General features: G+C 41.4%; 2 protein-coding genes, 1 long non-coding RNA gene and 1 other non-coding gene across 19 annotated transcripts in view; 3 read left to right on the top strand and 1 right to left on the bottom strand.

Annotated features, from left to right (window-relative positions):
* Positions 1-8,315, top strand: part of LOC115207711 (endothelin-converting enzyme 1) — a 52,679-nt gene extending 44,364 nt beyond the window's left edge. For 3 of the 4 annotated variants that reach the window (XM_029775118.1, XM_029775120.1, XM_029775119.1), the window contains 12 exons: positions 1,498-1,686; positions 2,629-2,771; positions 3,010-3,124; positions 4,518-4,628; positions 4,728-4,826; positions 5,111-5,188; positions 5,403-5,506; positions 5,788-5,898; positions 6,133-6,200; positions 6,640-6,830; positions 7,069-7,164; positions 7,343-7,519. In XM_029775118.1, the coding sequence (XP_029630978.1) occupies positions 1,498-1,686; positions 2,629-2,771; positions 3,010-3,124; positions 4,518-4,628; positions 4,728-4,826; positions 5,111-5,188; positions 5,403-5,506; positions 5,788-5,898; positions 6,133-6,200; positions 6,640-6,830; positions 7,069-7,164; positions 7,343-7,519 (1,482 nt within the window). Of the gene's footprint in view, positions 1-1,497; positions 1,687-2,628; positions 2,772-3,009; positions 3,125-4,517; positions 4,629-4,727; positions 4,827-5,110; positions 5,189-5,402; positions 5,507-5,787; positions 5,899-6,132; positions 6,201-6,639; positions 6,831-7,068; positions 7,165-7,342 lie in introns of all 4 variants that reach the window. The other variant, XM_029775117.1, reaches the window with a different exon arrangement.
* Positions 1,672-6,498, bottom strand: LOC115207712 (uncharacterized). Its single transcript, XR_003881042.1, has 3 exons — positions 6,351-6,498; positions 3,002-3,096; positions 1,672-1,753 (listed from the first exon to the last, which is right to left on the bottom strand). It is a non-coding gene; the product is annotated as an uncharacterized LOC115207712 (long non-coding RNA).
* Positions 6,342-6,513, top strand: LOC115147935 (U1 spliceosomal RNA). The gene has a single exon (XR_003866518.1). It is a non-coding gene; the product is annotated as a U1 spliceosomal RNA (small nuclear RNA).
* Positions 8,316-9,767: 1,452 nt separating the features above from the next.
* The window catches only part of LOC115207708 (eukaryotic translation initiation factor 4 gamma 3), a 62,390-nt gene continuing 58,562 nt past the window's right edge, over positions 9,768-13,595 (top strand). For 11 of the 13 annotated variants that reach the window (XM_029775113.1, XM_029775112.1, XM_029775109.1 and 8 more), the window contains exon 1: positions 9,768-10,445. In XM_029775113.1, the coding sequence (XP_029630973.1) occupies positions 10,216-10,445 (230 nt within the window). In that variant the 5' untranslated portion in view covers positions 9,768-10,215. The remainder of the gene's footprint in view (positions 10,446-13,595) is intronic. The other 2 variants (XM_029775114.1, XM_029775111.1) reach the window with 2 other exon arrangements.

Below are 13,595 nucleotides of genomic sequence, written 5' to 3'. Positions count from 1 at the left end.
ATTGAAACCAGAACCAGTTGTCGAGAGTGCAACAAGTCAGCACCTCAAGAGTAAATGTCAGCTGGCTTTTCATATACTCAACTAGTCTAAAGAAGGCCAGTTTATAGCTTATTTAATTAAAACAACAGTTTTCAGCTGTGCTAACATAATTGCAAAAGGGTTTTCTAATGATCAATTAGCCTTTTAAAATGATCAACTTGGATTAGCTAACACAACGTGCCATTGGAACACAGGAGTGATGGTTGCTGATAATGGGCCTCTGTACGCCTATGTAGCTATTCCATTAAAAATCAGCCGTTCCAGCTACAATAGTCATTTACAACATTAACGTCTACACTGTAGTTTTGATCAAGTTTGTTATTTTAATGGACAAAAAAATTGCTTTTCTTTAAAAAACAAGGACATTTCTAAGTTACCCCAAACTTTTGAACGGTAGTGTACATAAATAATATGTTAATTTCCCCATCAAATGTACTTGTTGCTGATAAAAGGCTGTGCGCAATGAGCGAGTGCACATAAAAATAACTTTTGCGGTTAAATTCCATGTACCGAATAAAAAAAATACAAGTTAAATGGGGTTCCATTGTATTTTCAACTCTACTGATTGTTTTTTGTCACTAAAAATGTTATATAGCAAATGTCTTGGCACTTGCATTCTAGCCAACAGTTTGCAGATACAGTGCGAGTATAGCCTAAATCAGGGGCATTCAATTCTTACCCTACGAGTTCTGGAGCCTGCTGGTTATCTGTTCTACTTGATAATGAATTGCACCATCTGGGGTCCCAGGTCTAAATCAGTCCCTTATCAGAGGGGCAAAACGAAAAAACTCAGTGGATCTGGCTTCGAGGTCCATAGTTCAGTTTGAGGGGCCTACATAATGATAAAATTATGGACAAAAGAGCGAGAATATTTATTTGTCAAACAGCAGCCAAGAATCGATCATCCTGTCACCCTCAATAATTTTGGGAAAAGAGCATCAAGCTCATCACCATGCACTTTCATCACCTTCATCGTTACTTATTTCATCTGTAGCCTAATAAACGGCATGCTTTTCCGAGTCGTAGTGGAAGAACCACACAACATATCATTGCGTGACTCAACTTTTACTTCGATATGATAGTTAGTTATTATATCAATATTGGCACATAAAAGGCGTTTCTACCACCATTTTTCACAAATAATTTTAGACACAAAAAGATCCCACTTTTTTTGGGGGTCGACAAATTTGCTGTTTCCATTATCCAACATGTACTTTACTCGCATAAAAAGGTTGGATGGAAACCTGGTTCGTAGGAATAGAAAACAACCAAAGGGACAGTACAAACCCTACAGTATGGCACTTGGACAGAAAATGAAGAAATAATAGAGAAAGAATGTATAGCTCAAGGGATAATGCTCTGCTTATAATAGTCAGTATTTTCCTAGTCCTGGATTGTGTTTTTAATTGAATTTAACCAACATCTCTCCCTCTGTGCTGCCTACATGGTCTTGGGAAGTATCTGAATGCATACCTAGACTTCCTGGTGGAGTTAGGGGTCCTGTTGGGGGGCTCACAGGAGACATCCAGATCGCTGATGCAGGAAATTGTGGACTTTGAGACCACCCTGGCCAACATCACCGTACCCCAGGAGGAGAGGAGGGACGAGGAGCTAATTTACCATAAGATCCAGGCAAAGGATCTGACGGTCAGTCCCAGAACGACTTGCATCTCTCTGCTGCTTCAGATGATCCAAACATCAACACCATGTCTACCTGCAGTATCACCAGATACAAACATACAGTAGATGACTTCCAGATTGAGCTGTCTCCAGTGGTGTAAAGTACTTAAGTAGTACTTTAAAGTATTATTTACTTAAGTCATTTTGTGTATCTGTACTTTACTGTTTATATTTGACATTTACTTCACTACATTCCTACGTAAAATAATGTACTTTTTATTCCATACATTTTCCCTGACACCCAAAATTACTTGTTACATTTTGAATGCTTAGCAGGACAGGAAAATGGTGCAATTCACTCACTTATCAAGAATACATCCCTGGTCATCCCACTGCCTTTGATCTGGTGGACTCACTAAACACACATGCTTCATTTGTAAATTATGTCTGTGTTGTAGTGTTAACCCAGGCTATCCTTAAAGATATTTAATTTAAAAAAAAAAGAAAATTGTGCCATCTGGTTTGCTTAATATAAGCAATTTGAAATGATTTAGAGCTTTACTTTTGATACTTAAGTATCTTTTTGCAATTACATTTACTTTTGATACTTATGTATATTTAAAACCAAATACTTTTACTCAAGTAGTATTTTACTGGGTGACTTTCACTTTTACTTGAGTCATTTTCTATTAAGGTATGTTAACTTTTACTCAAGTATGACAATTGGGTACTTTTTCCACCACTGGCTGTCTCAATCAACAAGTGTATTTTGCATAGATTGCATTTTTGGTTTAACAGTGACTTCTCCAAGGTCTTTCTTCCTACTTTCTGTTCATACCTGCTGATTTAAAAAAAAAAATATATATATATATATATATATATATATATATATATATATATATATATATATATACAAATCTGTGCACGAGTAGATGTTGACAGTATCATTGTTTCTGTGTTTGTCTGTAGACATTGGCTCCTGCGGTGGACTGGATGCCTTACCTCACAGACGTGTTTGCTCCTGTTCTTCTAAATGACTCAGAGCCTGTGGTGGTGTACGCCAAGGACTACCTCCAGAAGGTCTCTGACCTCATTGCAAGCACTAACAAGAGGTTAGAATCACTTCCAATCCCTGCCTTCCACTCATTCATATTTAAATGCTGATGGACAACTCTTTGTAATGAAGGTAACCATTGGGGTGATTTCATATCGATTGGATAGGGATATTATATGAGCAGCACAGGGGATATTATAAAACGTTATGCAAACTACATATAGAATATAACCTTTTGCTTCCTTTCCTGAAATGTTAATATGGTGTAATGAATTAATCTACTCCTACCTGAGCAGTGTCCTGAACAACTACATGATCATGAAGGTGGTGAGGAAGATGGTGTCCATCCTGGACAAGAAGTTCCAGGATGCTGAGCAGCGCTTCTTTGAAGTCATGTATGGAACCAAGAAGGTGAGAGAGAGAGATGGAGAAAAGGTCAGGGCTGAAAGCTGGCAGGGAAATTGTCAACAGACCTACAGATAAGGGTATTCAAGGGGGACCAGCTTTTCCTGCTGCCTCAGTCAAAAGGTAAAGCGATACTTGCTTATAGCACAGATAAAAAAAAATGAGTGGCTATAAAGTAAACTGTAAACAGAAATTGGCATAGATAACACTTAATGAGATGTGCACTTGTTAGTGGCGTTAGGGGCAAACTTAAAGGGACACTTTGTGATTTTGGCAGAGGCCCTTTATCTACTGCTCCAGAGTCCGATGAACTCGTGGATGACCATTTTATGTCTCTTTGTCCAGTATGAATGAAGTTGGAGGTCATTTTGTGAGCCAATGCCAACTAGTGTTACCCATAGTGCAATGACAAAGTCTATCTACAAGCAACGTTGGTTAGCAATTGCGCTAGCACTAGTCAGCAACTTCCTTCAAACTGCACGCAGACATAAAAAATGGTATCTATGAGTTAATCTGATTCTGGAGAAGTAGATAAAGGGTCTCTGCCAAAATCCCAAGTGTCCCTTTAATTAAACAAGGAGCTGATAAGAAATACTTCAGCTGAGTCACTGTCATCATTAGGCACATAGCCTTGCTGGCTTCTGCTAAAAGCTTCTGCTATCTGCTGTGTTGTGGGTGTTCCAGCTATCCAAACCCTTATCTGAGAAACATCCTGTTCTCCTTGCTTTGCGCTGGAGTCACACTGTCAGAACATACCAAGAGCATTCTCGTCCTGGGGAGTGTGTGTGTGTGTGCACAATTCCTGGGACCCTCTAAACTACACTTTTAGCACCCCTCCCTTTCTACTCCTCACTCACTGTGTCATTGTTTTCCCTGTCTCTACTCATATCTCTTGTTCTCTCACTCACCCTTTTCCACTCTGTTGATCGCTCCATTTCCCCCTTCCTCTGTCTGCAGTCTCAGTTTGATTCTAATATTCCCTGTAATCGAGGGGAAGTTGGGCAAGAGGGCTGTCCTGTTGTTGCTAATCTTGGAGAGTCTCACAAAAACAACAGTCAGCCCTTTTAGAGGGGAACGTGCTGTCTCCCTACACTCTGATAAAGGAATGGCTTCACCTCCAAGGCATAGCCGCAAGGTTATGGATTCCAAGGAAAGATTGTTTACTTCAAAAGAAAAACCAACACTTTACTACTTATTCCATGCTTGAGGAGCATTTTAAAAGCTAATACAGTTAGACTGGGTTGATACTGCGTTAGTATCATGCAGTGTTTTCAAGTCTGAGAGACAGCGCTATCTTGTGTGTAGGTGATGTCATTACTCCTGTGTGTAGGTGGTGCAGTGATCTTGTGTGTAGGTGGGTTGGTGTCATAGTTCTCATGTGCTTGGTGTGATGTTTCAGAGCTGCACCCCACGCTGGAAGCTGTGCGTCAGCGACACAGACAGTGCCCTCGGCTTTGCTCTCGGGGCCCTCTTTGTCAAAGCCACTTTTGCTGAGGACAGCAAGGCCATTGTAAGTGTTTCAAGGTATCGCCTACACACCTACCTACACTGTGAACTGCCCCTGGGTGAGATTTCGACAAGCCTTTCCTTTTCCCTATATTTCTATCAGGCAGAAGATATGGTCTCTGAGATCAAATGGGCATTTGAGGACAGCCTGAAGTATGTGGACTGGATGGATCAGGGGACCAAAAAGGCAGCCAAAGAGAAGGTGGGAGAGATGGGTTGCTTTGACTAACTTGTAGAAAGTTTTCCACTGCTGGGGTGAGGGACTTGTCATTACACAGATTAGCAACTCTGGAAAAGTTTATTGCCTTATAACTAACATAAGATATGTAGCAGTGATAGGATTTCCATTGTATTCCATAAGAGATTGCCAGACAGGACACAGAAAACATAGTCCTTATTGCTTTATCATCAGTTTGTGAAACAGAACTCTGTAATGCCATCTGGTGTAAGCATCTGTCTCAATTCACCTCATCTGCTCTGTTATAGGCTGAAGCCATTTACAACATGGTTGGATATCCAAAATTCATAATGGACCCCAAGGAGCTTGACAAAGTGTTCAATGATGTAGGTAAATATGTAATTACATTGAATATGCATACTTCTATATTATGAAGTCCATGTCTCATCATATGTTGATTAAAATAGCCAACTCATTGATGTTGTCTTACTGTAAGACACCCTGGTTCTGGGGAGGGTTGCCAATCTTACAGCATCTCCTGTTTGCATTGCTTGTGTGTAAACCTCTTTCGCCTTCTAACCTGATTCCCCTCTCTCTCAGTTTGAGGTGGTGTCTGACCTGTATTTTCAAAATGTCATGCAGTACTACAACTTCTCTGCCAGAGTGACTGCGGACCAGCTAAGGAAAACCCCAAACAGAGATCAGTGAGTGCTCGCCTCTCCAAAGAGGTCAAATTCTCTGACAGTTACAAATTCCCATTCTGCTGACTCTGTAGAATAGTACTGGCACCCAGAAACGTTCCCTGGCAACCAATTTCCCTCAGCCGAACTGATCTTTTTCTCTTACTACATAGTGTAAGAGAGCAGCTTAGGGTTCTAATGCTTTCACACTGATCTCTAGTCAACAGCCTAGCTAAGGGGATAGGGGAGAGTCAACGACTGGTTACTCCCTCCTCTCAGACTTATACTTTGTCTTGCATACACAGGTGGAGCATGACCCCTCCTACAGTGAATGCATACTATAATCCTACCAAGAATGAGATGGTGCTCCCTGCAGGAATCCTTCAAGCTCCTTTTTATAGCCGCTCATGGCCAAAGTAGGTCCCTCTTCCCTTTTCAGCCTATTCAGTTCCTTAATACCGCCCCATCTCAGGCAAAAATACAAGTACACCACATTTGTGTGTGCACGCCGTACTTGCGTGAATTGTATACAGTATGTGTGTGTGGTGTCTCCTTGAGTGTCTTTACATAGCCCAGAATGTAATTGCTTTGTTATAAAATGCTTTTATTTACTTGAAAGGATTTTGTTAAACTGTTGAATAAATTTCCAGGGCCCTGAACTTTGGGGGGATTGGTGTAGTTATGGGACATGAGTTGACACATGCTTTTGATGACCAAGGTAAGACTTTGTATTTTCATATAAGTTGTAGTGTCTTAACTCTTGTTACTTTATATGGGAGACTCAGAATAAAATGATGTGAATATAGAAGTTTGGTACAAATTAAAAGACTCTTTTTAGAAATATAGCTAGGCTGTACACTTACAGTACCTGGCAGGGGAGACACCTTGATCACGAAGGAGGTTCACCCAGGGCGAGGTTCGGCCATTGCACTCTAGACGAGCTGATCCCTCGAATTCCCCAGATGTGGGAATCTCTACTTCATAATTTGTGGTAGTGGGGGACTGTGTCCGTACTCATACACCACCCCCCCCCCCCCCAAAAAATAACAAATTATTATAGGCTGTAATTTCTGTAAGTTGTAAGTATCCCACCAATCAAACATTATGATTTCAAATTAGGTCTCCCGTTCTGAAGCATATTTTGCTTTATGTTAAAGGGAGGGAGTACGACAAGGATGGGAACCTCCGCTCCTGGTGGAAGAACTCGTCTGTGGAGGCCTTTAAGAAGCAGACCCAGTGTATGGTGGAGCAGTACAGTAACTACAGCATCAACAAGGAAGCCCTCAATGGAAAACACACCTTGGGAGAGAATATAGCTGACAATGGTGGCCTGAAGGCTGCCTACAAGGTTTGTATGATAGGGAGGTGTTAGGTGGGCTAAGGGGAAAGTAAACTTGACAATTCAACTTACAAGCACACATACAGTAAATGTGCAGATGTTTCAGAATCATCAATGTGGGATGCAGTATTTGGAAGGTTTGAGGGCAAGAAAGATTTTTTTTTTTAAATGTTTTTTTTCCAAACATCCTCTTGCCATAGAGAAAAAATGCATGCTGCCTGTAACATGATCCTTGTCTGCTTTGAAGGCTTATGTGAACTGGATTGCAAAGAATGGAGAGGAGGCCACTCTGCCCGCCCTGGGGATGACTAATCATCAGTTATTTTTTGTTGGATTCGCCCAGGTTTGTGCCACTTACAGTATCTCCATGTCTGTGGCAAATTTAGTAATGCATTCTCTAGCATGCCTGCCTTTAACATTATGTATTAATTTGAATGTCCTATTACATTGATAATGTAAATGAAGGATTATTCACTCTAAAGTCCTTAATAATATGTGTCTGTGCTTCCTGCTATGTGTAGGTATGGTGCTCAGTTCGAACTCCGGAAAGCTCACATGAGGGCATCATCACAGATCCACACAGTCCGTCAAGATTTCGAGTTATTGGCACCATCTCCAATTCCCATGACTTCTCCGAGCACTTTGGCTGCAAGGCAGATGCCCCCATGAACCCTAAACACAAGTGTGAGCTTTGGTGATGCCTAGCTACACATTGGTTGGTCTGGCAGGTGGCAAAATGGACACTGGGGACATGGAGCAAAAATAGATGCAGAGGTAAAGTCTAAGGAAGTAGAGTACTGGTCTCGATACCACTGAAAATCCAGCTGTCTTACCCACTACACTTCTCAGTGTCCTTATGAGGACTGAAGCTGGAAGTTGAGCCAGACCCAACTATCTTCATAAAGAAAATTTGTTATAGAAATCAGCCTCTCTTTCCCCAATGGAACTCTGAAAATGTGCCTTCGTGTTCACTTAATGGAGGGACAATTTTAACACTGGAAACCAAAGGAACGGTTATAAAAAGGGGAAAACTAATGGGAACTTCTCTCAATCAGATTTTATGAAGTTGTCATATGCGTTATAGTGATATTTATTTGTTTGTGTCAGTTATATCAATCCACCTCTGTGTTGTCTTCAGTTATTGTATATTTCTAGACTGCAAAAGAAAATGACGAGTTGCAATTCCTGGATTTGGATTGAGATATAATCCAGAGGAAATGGTCAATCACATCTACAGTATAATACAAGTTACTGTCATAACAAGTGGATTGTAAAAGCCATATTTTATTATTGCACACGATTGAGCCGGTCAATAAGCCCTATGTGTAGGCCTAGCTTGTTTCTGCATCACCAAAACCTAACACTGATTTGGGTTAATGTCTCCAGTTTATGCAGTAGTGGTGTTGTAAGGAAGTGACCCTCACATAATCGCTAAATGCCTGATATAAGAGACATATTTAAACAAATATTAAATCAGAGAATTCTGAAACTCAAGGATGTACTGTTTAACCATTATTTAACTAGGCAAGTACTGAACAAAAATATAAATGCAGCATGTAAAGTGTTGGTCCCATTTTTTTTGTTTTTACAAGCTGAATTAAAAGATCCCAGAAATATTCCATATGCACAAAAAGCTTTTCCCTCAAATGTTGTGCATAAATTTGTTTACATCCCTGTTAGTTAGCAATTCTCCTTTGCCAAGATAATCCATCCACCTGACTTTGAGGCATATCAAGATGGTGATTAAATGGCATGATCATTACACAGGTGCACCTTGTGCTGGGGACAATGAAAGGCCACTCTAAAATGTGCAGCTTTGTGACACAATGCCACAGATGCCAAGTTTTGAGGGAGCATGCTGACTGCAGGAATGTCCAACAGAGCTGTTGCCAGAGAATTGGATGTTCATTTCTCTACCATAAGCTGCCTCCAATGTAATTTTAGAGAATTTGGCAGTCCATCCAACAACCGCAGATCACGTGTAACCATGCCAGCCCAGGACCTCCACATCCAGCTTCTTTACCTGTGGGATTGTCTGAGGGGAGTGGGGTATTTATGTCTGTAATAAAGCCCTTTTGTGGGGAAAAACTCATTCTGATTGGTTGGGTGGGCCTGGTTCCTAAGTGGATGAGCCTTTGCCCTCCCTGGCCCACCCATGGCGGTGCCCCTGCCCAGTCATGTCAAATCCATAAATTACGGCTTAATTTATTTATTTCACTTGACTGATTTCCTGCTATGAACTGTTACTCCGTAAAATCTTTTAAATTGTTCCATGTTGCGTTTATATTTTTGTTCAGTATATTAACCATTGAACAAGTCACGTAACATTTTTATTTTACCGTTTTGTATCTGGTCACATGACTTCTCTGTGACGTTACTTCTCTAACTGTTCTTATCTCATAGAAATGTTGTCACCATTCTTTTGTATGACCCATCTATTTCGATGGCCCATCTGAGGCTTCATAACGACACCGTTAACGTAATGATGAGCCTCCGTTGTATTCCCAAACAATAAAAGTAAATTAATTGTGGTTATCAACGCTAGATGTCGCTGCACACAAACAATACAGTACCGAGTACAGTACGATCTAATACAAACTTCACTTCTGGCAGTAAATACACCATCGGTCAATCATTATGTGTTCAGATGACTGTACTTGAACCTGATTACATTTTATATATTGAGTGAGTGGTTCTTGAGAATGACCCCATACATATAGCAGGAGACAGTTTATTTTACACACACACACTTCAAGACAGCCACTACAGTTAAAATAATAAATAACATGCATTCTTTAAAAAAATATCATAAAGCGTAGTTATTTAGAACAACAATAATGCAGTACTCAATATACATGAATGTAGGCCTATGTGCCAGTCAGTATAGATAATTGGCCACATGAATGCAACAAATGAAGCGTCATTTTCGATAGCTGTAGTTAAGACGTACATACCCGTAATTGGACGAGAATAGCCGAATCATCTGTCCTACCGGACTGGAAGCGGCCGGAACGCCATGTTGACGAAGTCTCCCATCTCCGTGGAAAAATGATTATAGAAAAATCAGTCGTTGAAAACAAATGTTAAATTATCGAAGGAGAAAAGACGCCGGCGATAGTGTTCGGAAGAACTGAAACGGATCTACAGAGGTCCCGGGCGGGCAAGGGAGGCAAACCTCCCACCGTCCCCATGAATAGCACCACAGACCCGAACAGCGACTTTCCATGAAAAAAAGCTATTCTGAGTTGCTATAATAGCTAGCTAGCCCTAGTGTCGGCTAAAGGATTTGCGGCCTGTTTCAATCATATTCTACGCTTGCTATATTTATGAAAGCTAGATATATTTTGTATCAGTATTTATTAGTGTATTGTTTTCCTTGGTTTATTTTTTTGCAATGAGTTTGCCGGCGAAAATAGTCCCAAAACCCGCCACTGTCGCAGTAAGTGGACCTGGAACTGGCCCGTCTCCGTCGAGCCAACTGCGGGCTACCCTGACCTCGGTGTCTTTACCGTCGGGAGCCCCAGGCGCTCCTCAACTGAACACCTTGCCGCCTCCTCAGTATCCTTCATTGACAAGAATACCCCTGCCATCTCTTGGTCAGGTATTCGGAGGAGAAACATTTAGGTAACGTATTGATGAGCGGTTGGGTGCGGGTCAATGACGGATGTTTTGAAGAATAGGGAGGAGACGTTTAGCTTGCTAGTTAGTTAGCTTACATATTACTATAGTTGTTTATTGATAATCTGATAAAATGGCTAGCTAGTCAAAATCGCTAAACTGCAGATAATTAATTTTGTTGGCCAATGCATTGTAACGGTTGTGCATGTGGGGATCAGAAAAGCGGGCCAACTAGACACAATTTCACGAGTTGGCGTAGCTAGTTGGCTAGCTAACTCTAGAAGGCCACTGCACCGGCTTTGTTCGGTTTACCGGTAGCTAGCTAACTAGTCAGCCACTTTCATATTAGCAGCTGTAGACTCATAACTAGCTAATCCGGCTAACATATTGGCGAACTATTTTATTCGGGTCAGGCAGTATTTTGTGAGAGGGTTTGGGTGGACTAGATTTTGTAGCCATCAAAACGCAACTAGTTAATCATCCTAAAACTATATTATTGCTACCTCGCATGAGTGAATGTAAACTAGCTGGGTACAGTAGTAACCTAGCTAACTAAGTTGGGCCTTCTCCCCGGTATCCATAAAAGGGATGCTAACTGTCGTTGTTTAGCTAGCTAGCTAGGCCGTAGTTAAACCTGGTAGTAGATGGCAACCGGTGCCACACCGGTATACCCATATTGACACGGTAGTGACGCCACAGACATATTTGCTGGTAGCTACGTTAGCAACTGTAGTAACGTTACAGTGTAATGAATTTGATCCAGTATGGGTTTATCGGTATTCCTATTGTATTTGGGGATATGCATGTATCATGATTGTATGAATGACATTCAGTAAGCCTATGTCAAGTCACTGCGTATCTAATTTTTTTAAAAACAGAAATGGATCAAGAGCATTTTTCTCACTTCAGAAACCTCTTGTCCCTGTGAACACTTTTGATCCCAGCCAGTGGAAGTGTTCTGCCAAATTGGATCAACTAACAAACGTGCCTTGCTTGATTTGTATGAACTTTGAATATCAACTTTGAGTCTTAATTCATTTGATCCGGCCATTTAAAGTTAGGATCTAGTGGCTTTTTATGATTAAAACATTATGATTTTGATCTAATGTCCAGTCATAATGAAAGTATTGTCTACAGAGTGCTAGTCTGTGAGTCTTATCATCTTCGATGGTGCAGCCTCCGACCAAAAGTTTTAGAGGATGCCCTCTTGGCCGCAGGGACAAAATGTTGCTGTTTGAAAGCACATTTCCTGCAATTCTACACATTTAGCCTTGAGGCAGAGAACATTTTCCAGTTTTAAAGCAAATTTCCTGCAATTCTACATATTTTGCCATAGCTTATGCTGTGTTCTTATGCTATCTGAGTGACTTAAACATAACAAAATCAATGCAAAGGCATTTCTTCAAGTTGTGAAAGGTCTATTAGAAAATCCATAAGAACAGTTACATTTTAGACATTAATCACCACTTCATCCATAACAACGTTACAGGCTTCTAAAGGACTCTGCCACAGTGATAGCGAGTCACCTGACTCATATCCTCAACCTGTTAATCTCAACTGGGGAAATCCCATGTCAATAGAAAACGGCTTATATAACACCAAGTAGGGATAGATCGGATGTGGCCAACTGCCGTCCAGTATCAATTCTTTGTGCTGTCTCCAAAGTGTTGTAAAGGCTGGTGCAGACACAGGTGGCCAACTATTTCTCACTCAACGGACTATTTACAGCCTATCAACGTTGCATTAGGAAGTTTCACGTCTACAACAGTGCAAAAGGTTGTGGAGGACATCAAGTCGGCTTGTAACAGCCAGGTCACAGCAGCGCTCTTCTTGGATCTGGAGAAAGCTTTTGACACTACACCACCCCACACTCCAGAGGAAGCCTGCGAAACTAGGCTTTGACAGCACTGCAATCAAGTGATTCACATCATACTTATGGGGAGGAGTCAGTACAAACTGCAGAGCACACAATTAGCCCAGGTACAATTAGCCCAGGTACAATTAGCCCAGTGTGGTGAATGGAGTCCCACAAGGGAATGTGCTTGGATCCCTGCTGTTCTGCATTTACATAAATGACTTTTCATCAGTGCTGGAGAAATGCTGCATACATAATTGCAGATGAGACAATCCTATACTACTCAGCAAATACACCAGGGAGTGTGAGGATGCAGTGTTAAACGACATCAACAGGGAAGCGTCTTAGTTCGCTGATAACAAGCTCTCCCTACACCCTCATAAGACCAAGGAAATGCTGTTTGGCATCCCACAAAAGCTGAGACACAGCCAAATCTATCACGATAACAGACAGACAAAAAACTTACAAGCAAGTAAACTGCTTAAAGTACCTGGGGAAGAAGTTGGACCCACACCTACACTGGAATGAACATGCTGGCATGGTCACAGGGAAATGGCTTTCTGGGCTTGGCGCTCTAAAAAGGTAAAGGGACTTCGTCTCCAAGGGCATCCTCCTGACAATCTACTACCACCATGATAACTCACCTGGACAACTGTGCCACGGTATGGCTTCCCACCCTACATCAGTGCAATAAGAGGGGTCTTAACCAGCTACAGGGTATCATCAACAGGGCTGCTCGTATCATGACTGGGAATTCACGGAGGGAACACATAAAGACAGGTTTTTCTTCCAAAATCTGTAATCAAACTACCAACGGACAGGATCCATTGTAACACCCTAGTGATTGTTTTCAAGGCAACACAGCACAAACTGCCTGAATACATGTCAGACCAGTTCAGGTGGAAGTCTTCACCCATCCTCCGGGGGTGCACCAGAGCAGCAGCCAAAGCTTATGACCAATGGGACCTGCACCTGCTGGCACAACCATCAGAAAACATGGCCTTCCAAGGCAGTCTGCAGTTCTTTGGACCATTGCTCTAGAACAAGCTGGACTTATCCACACAACAGCTAGCTAGCATGTCCACCATCAAAAGAGCTTTACACGAATCTAGACTGATTTAATGTGAGTGGTTTTGTATGTATGCTCTATTCTTCTGTGTATGGTGTTTTTATCTAGACAACTTTATGTGATGTGTATACTAAGTTAACAAAACATGAGACTGGCCAGGTGAATCCAGATGAAAGCTATAATCCCTTATTGATGTCACTTGTTAAATCTGCTTTTATCAGTGTAGATGAAG

This window comes from Salmo trutta, chromosome 14, assembly GCF_901001165.1.
Source record: "Salmo trutta chromosome 14, fSalTru1.1, whole genome shotgun sequence".
NCBI lineage: Eukaryota > Metazoa > Chordata > Actinopteri > Salmoniformes > Salmonidae > Salmo > Salmo trutta.
This window is presented reverse-complemented; position numbering and strand designations above follow the sequence as displayed.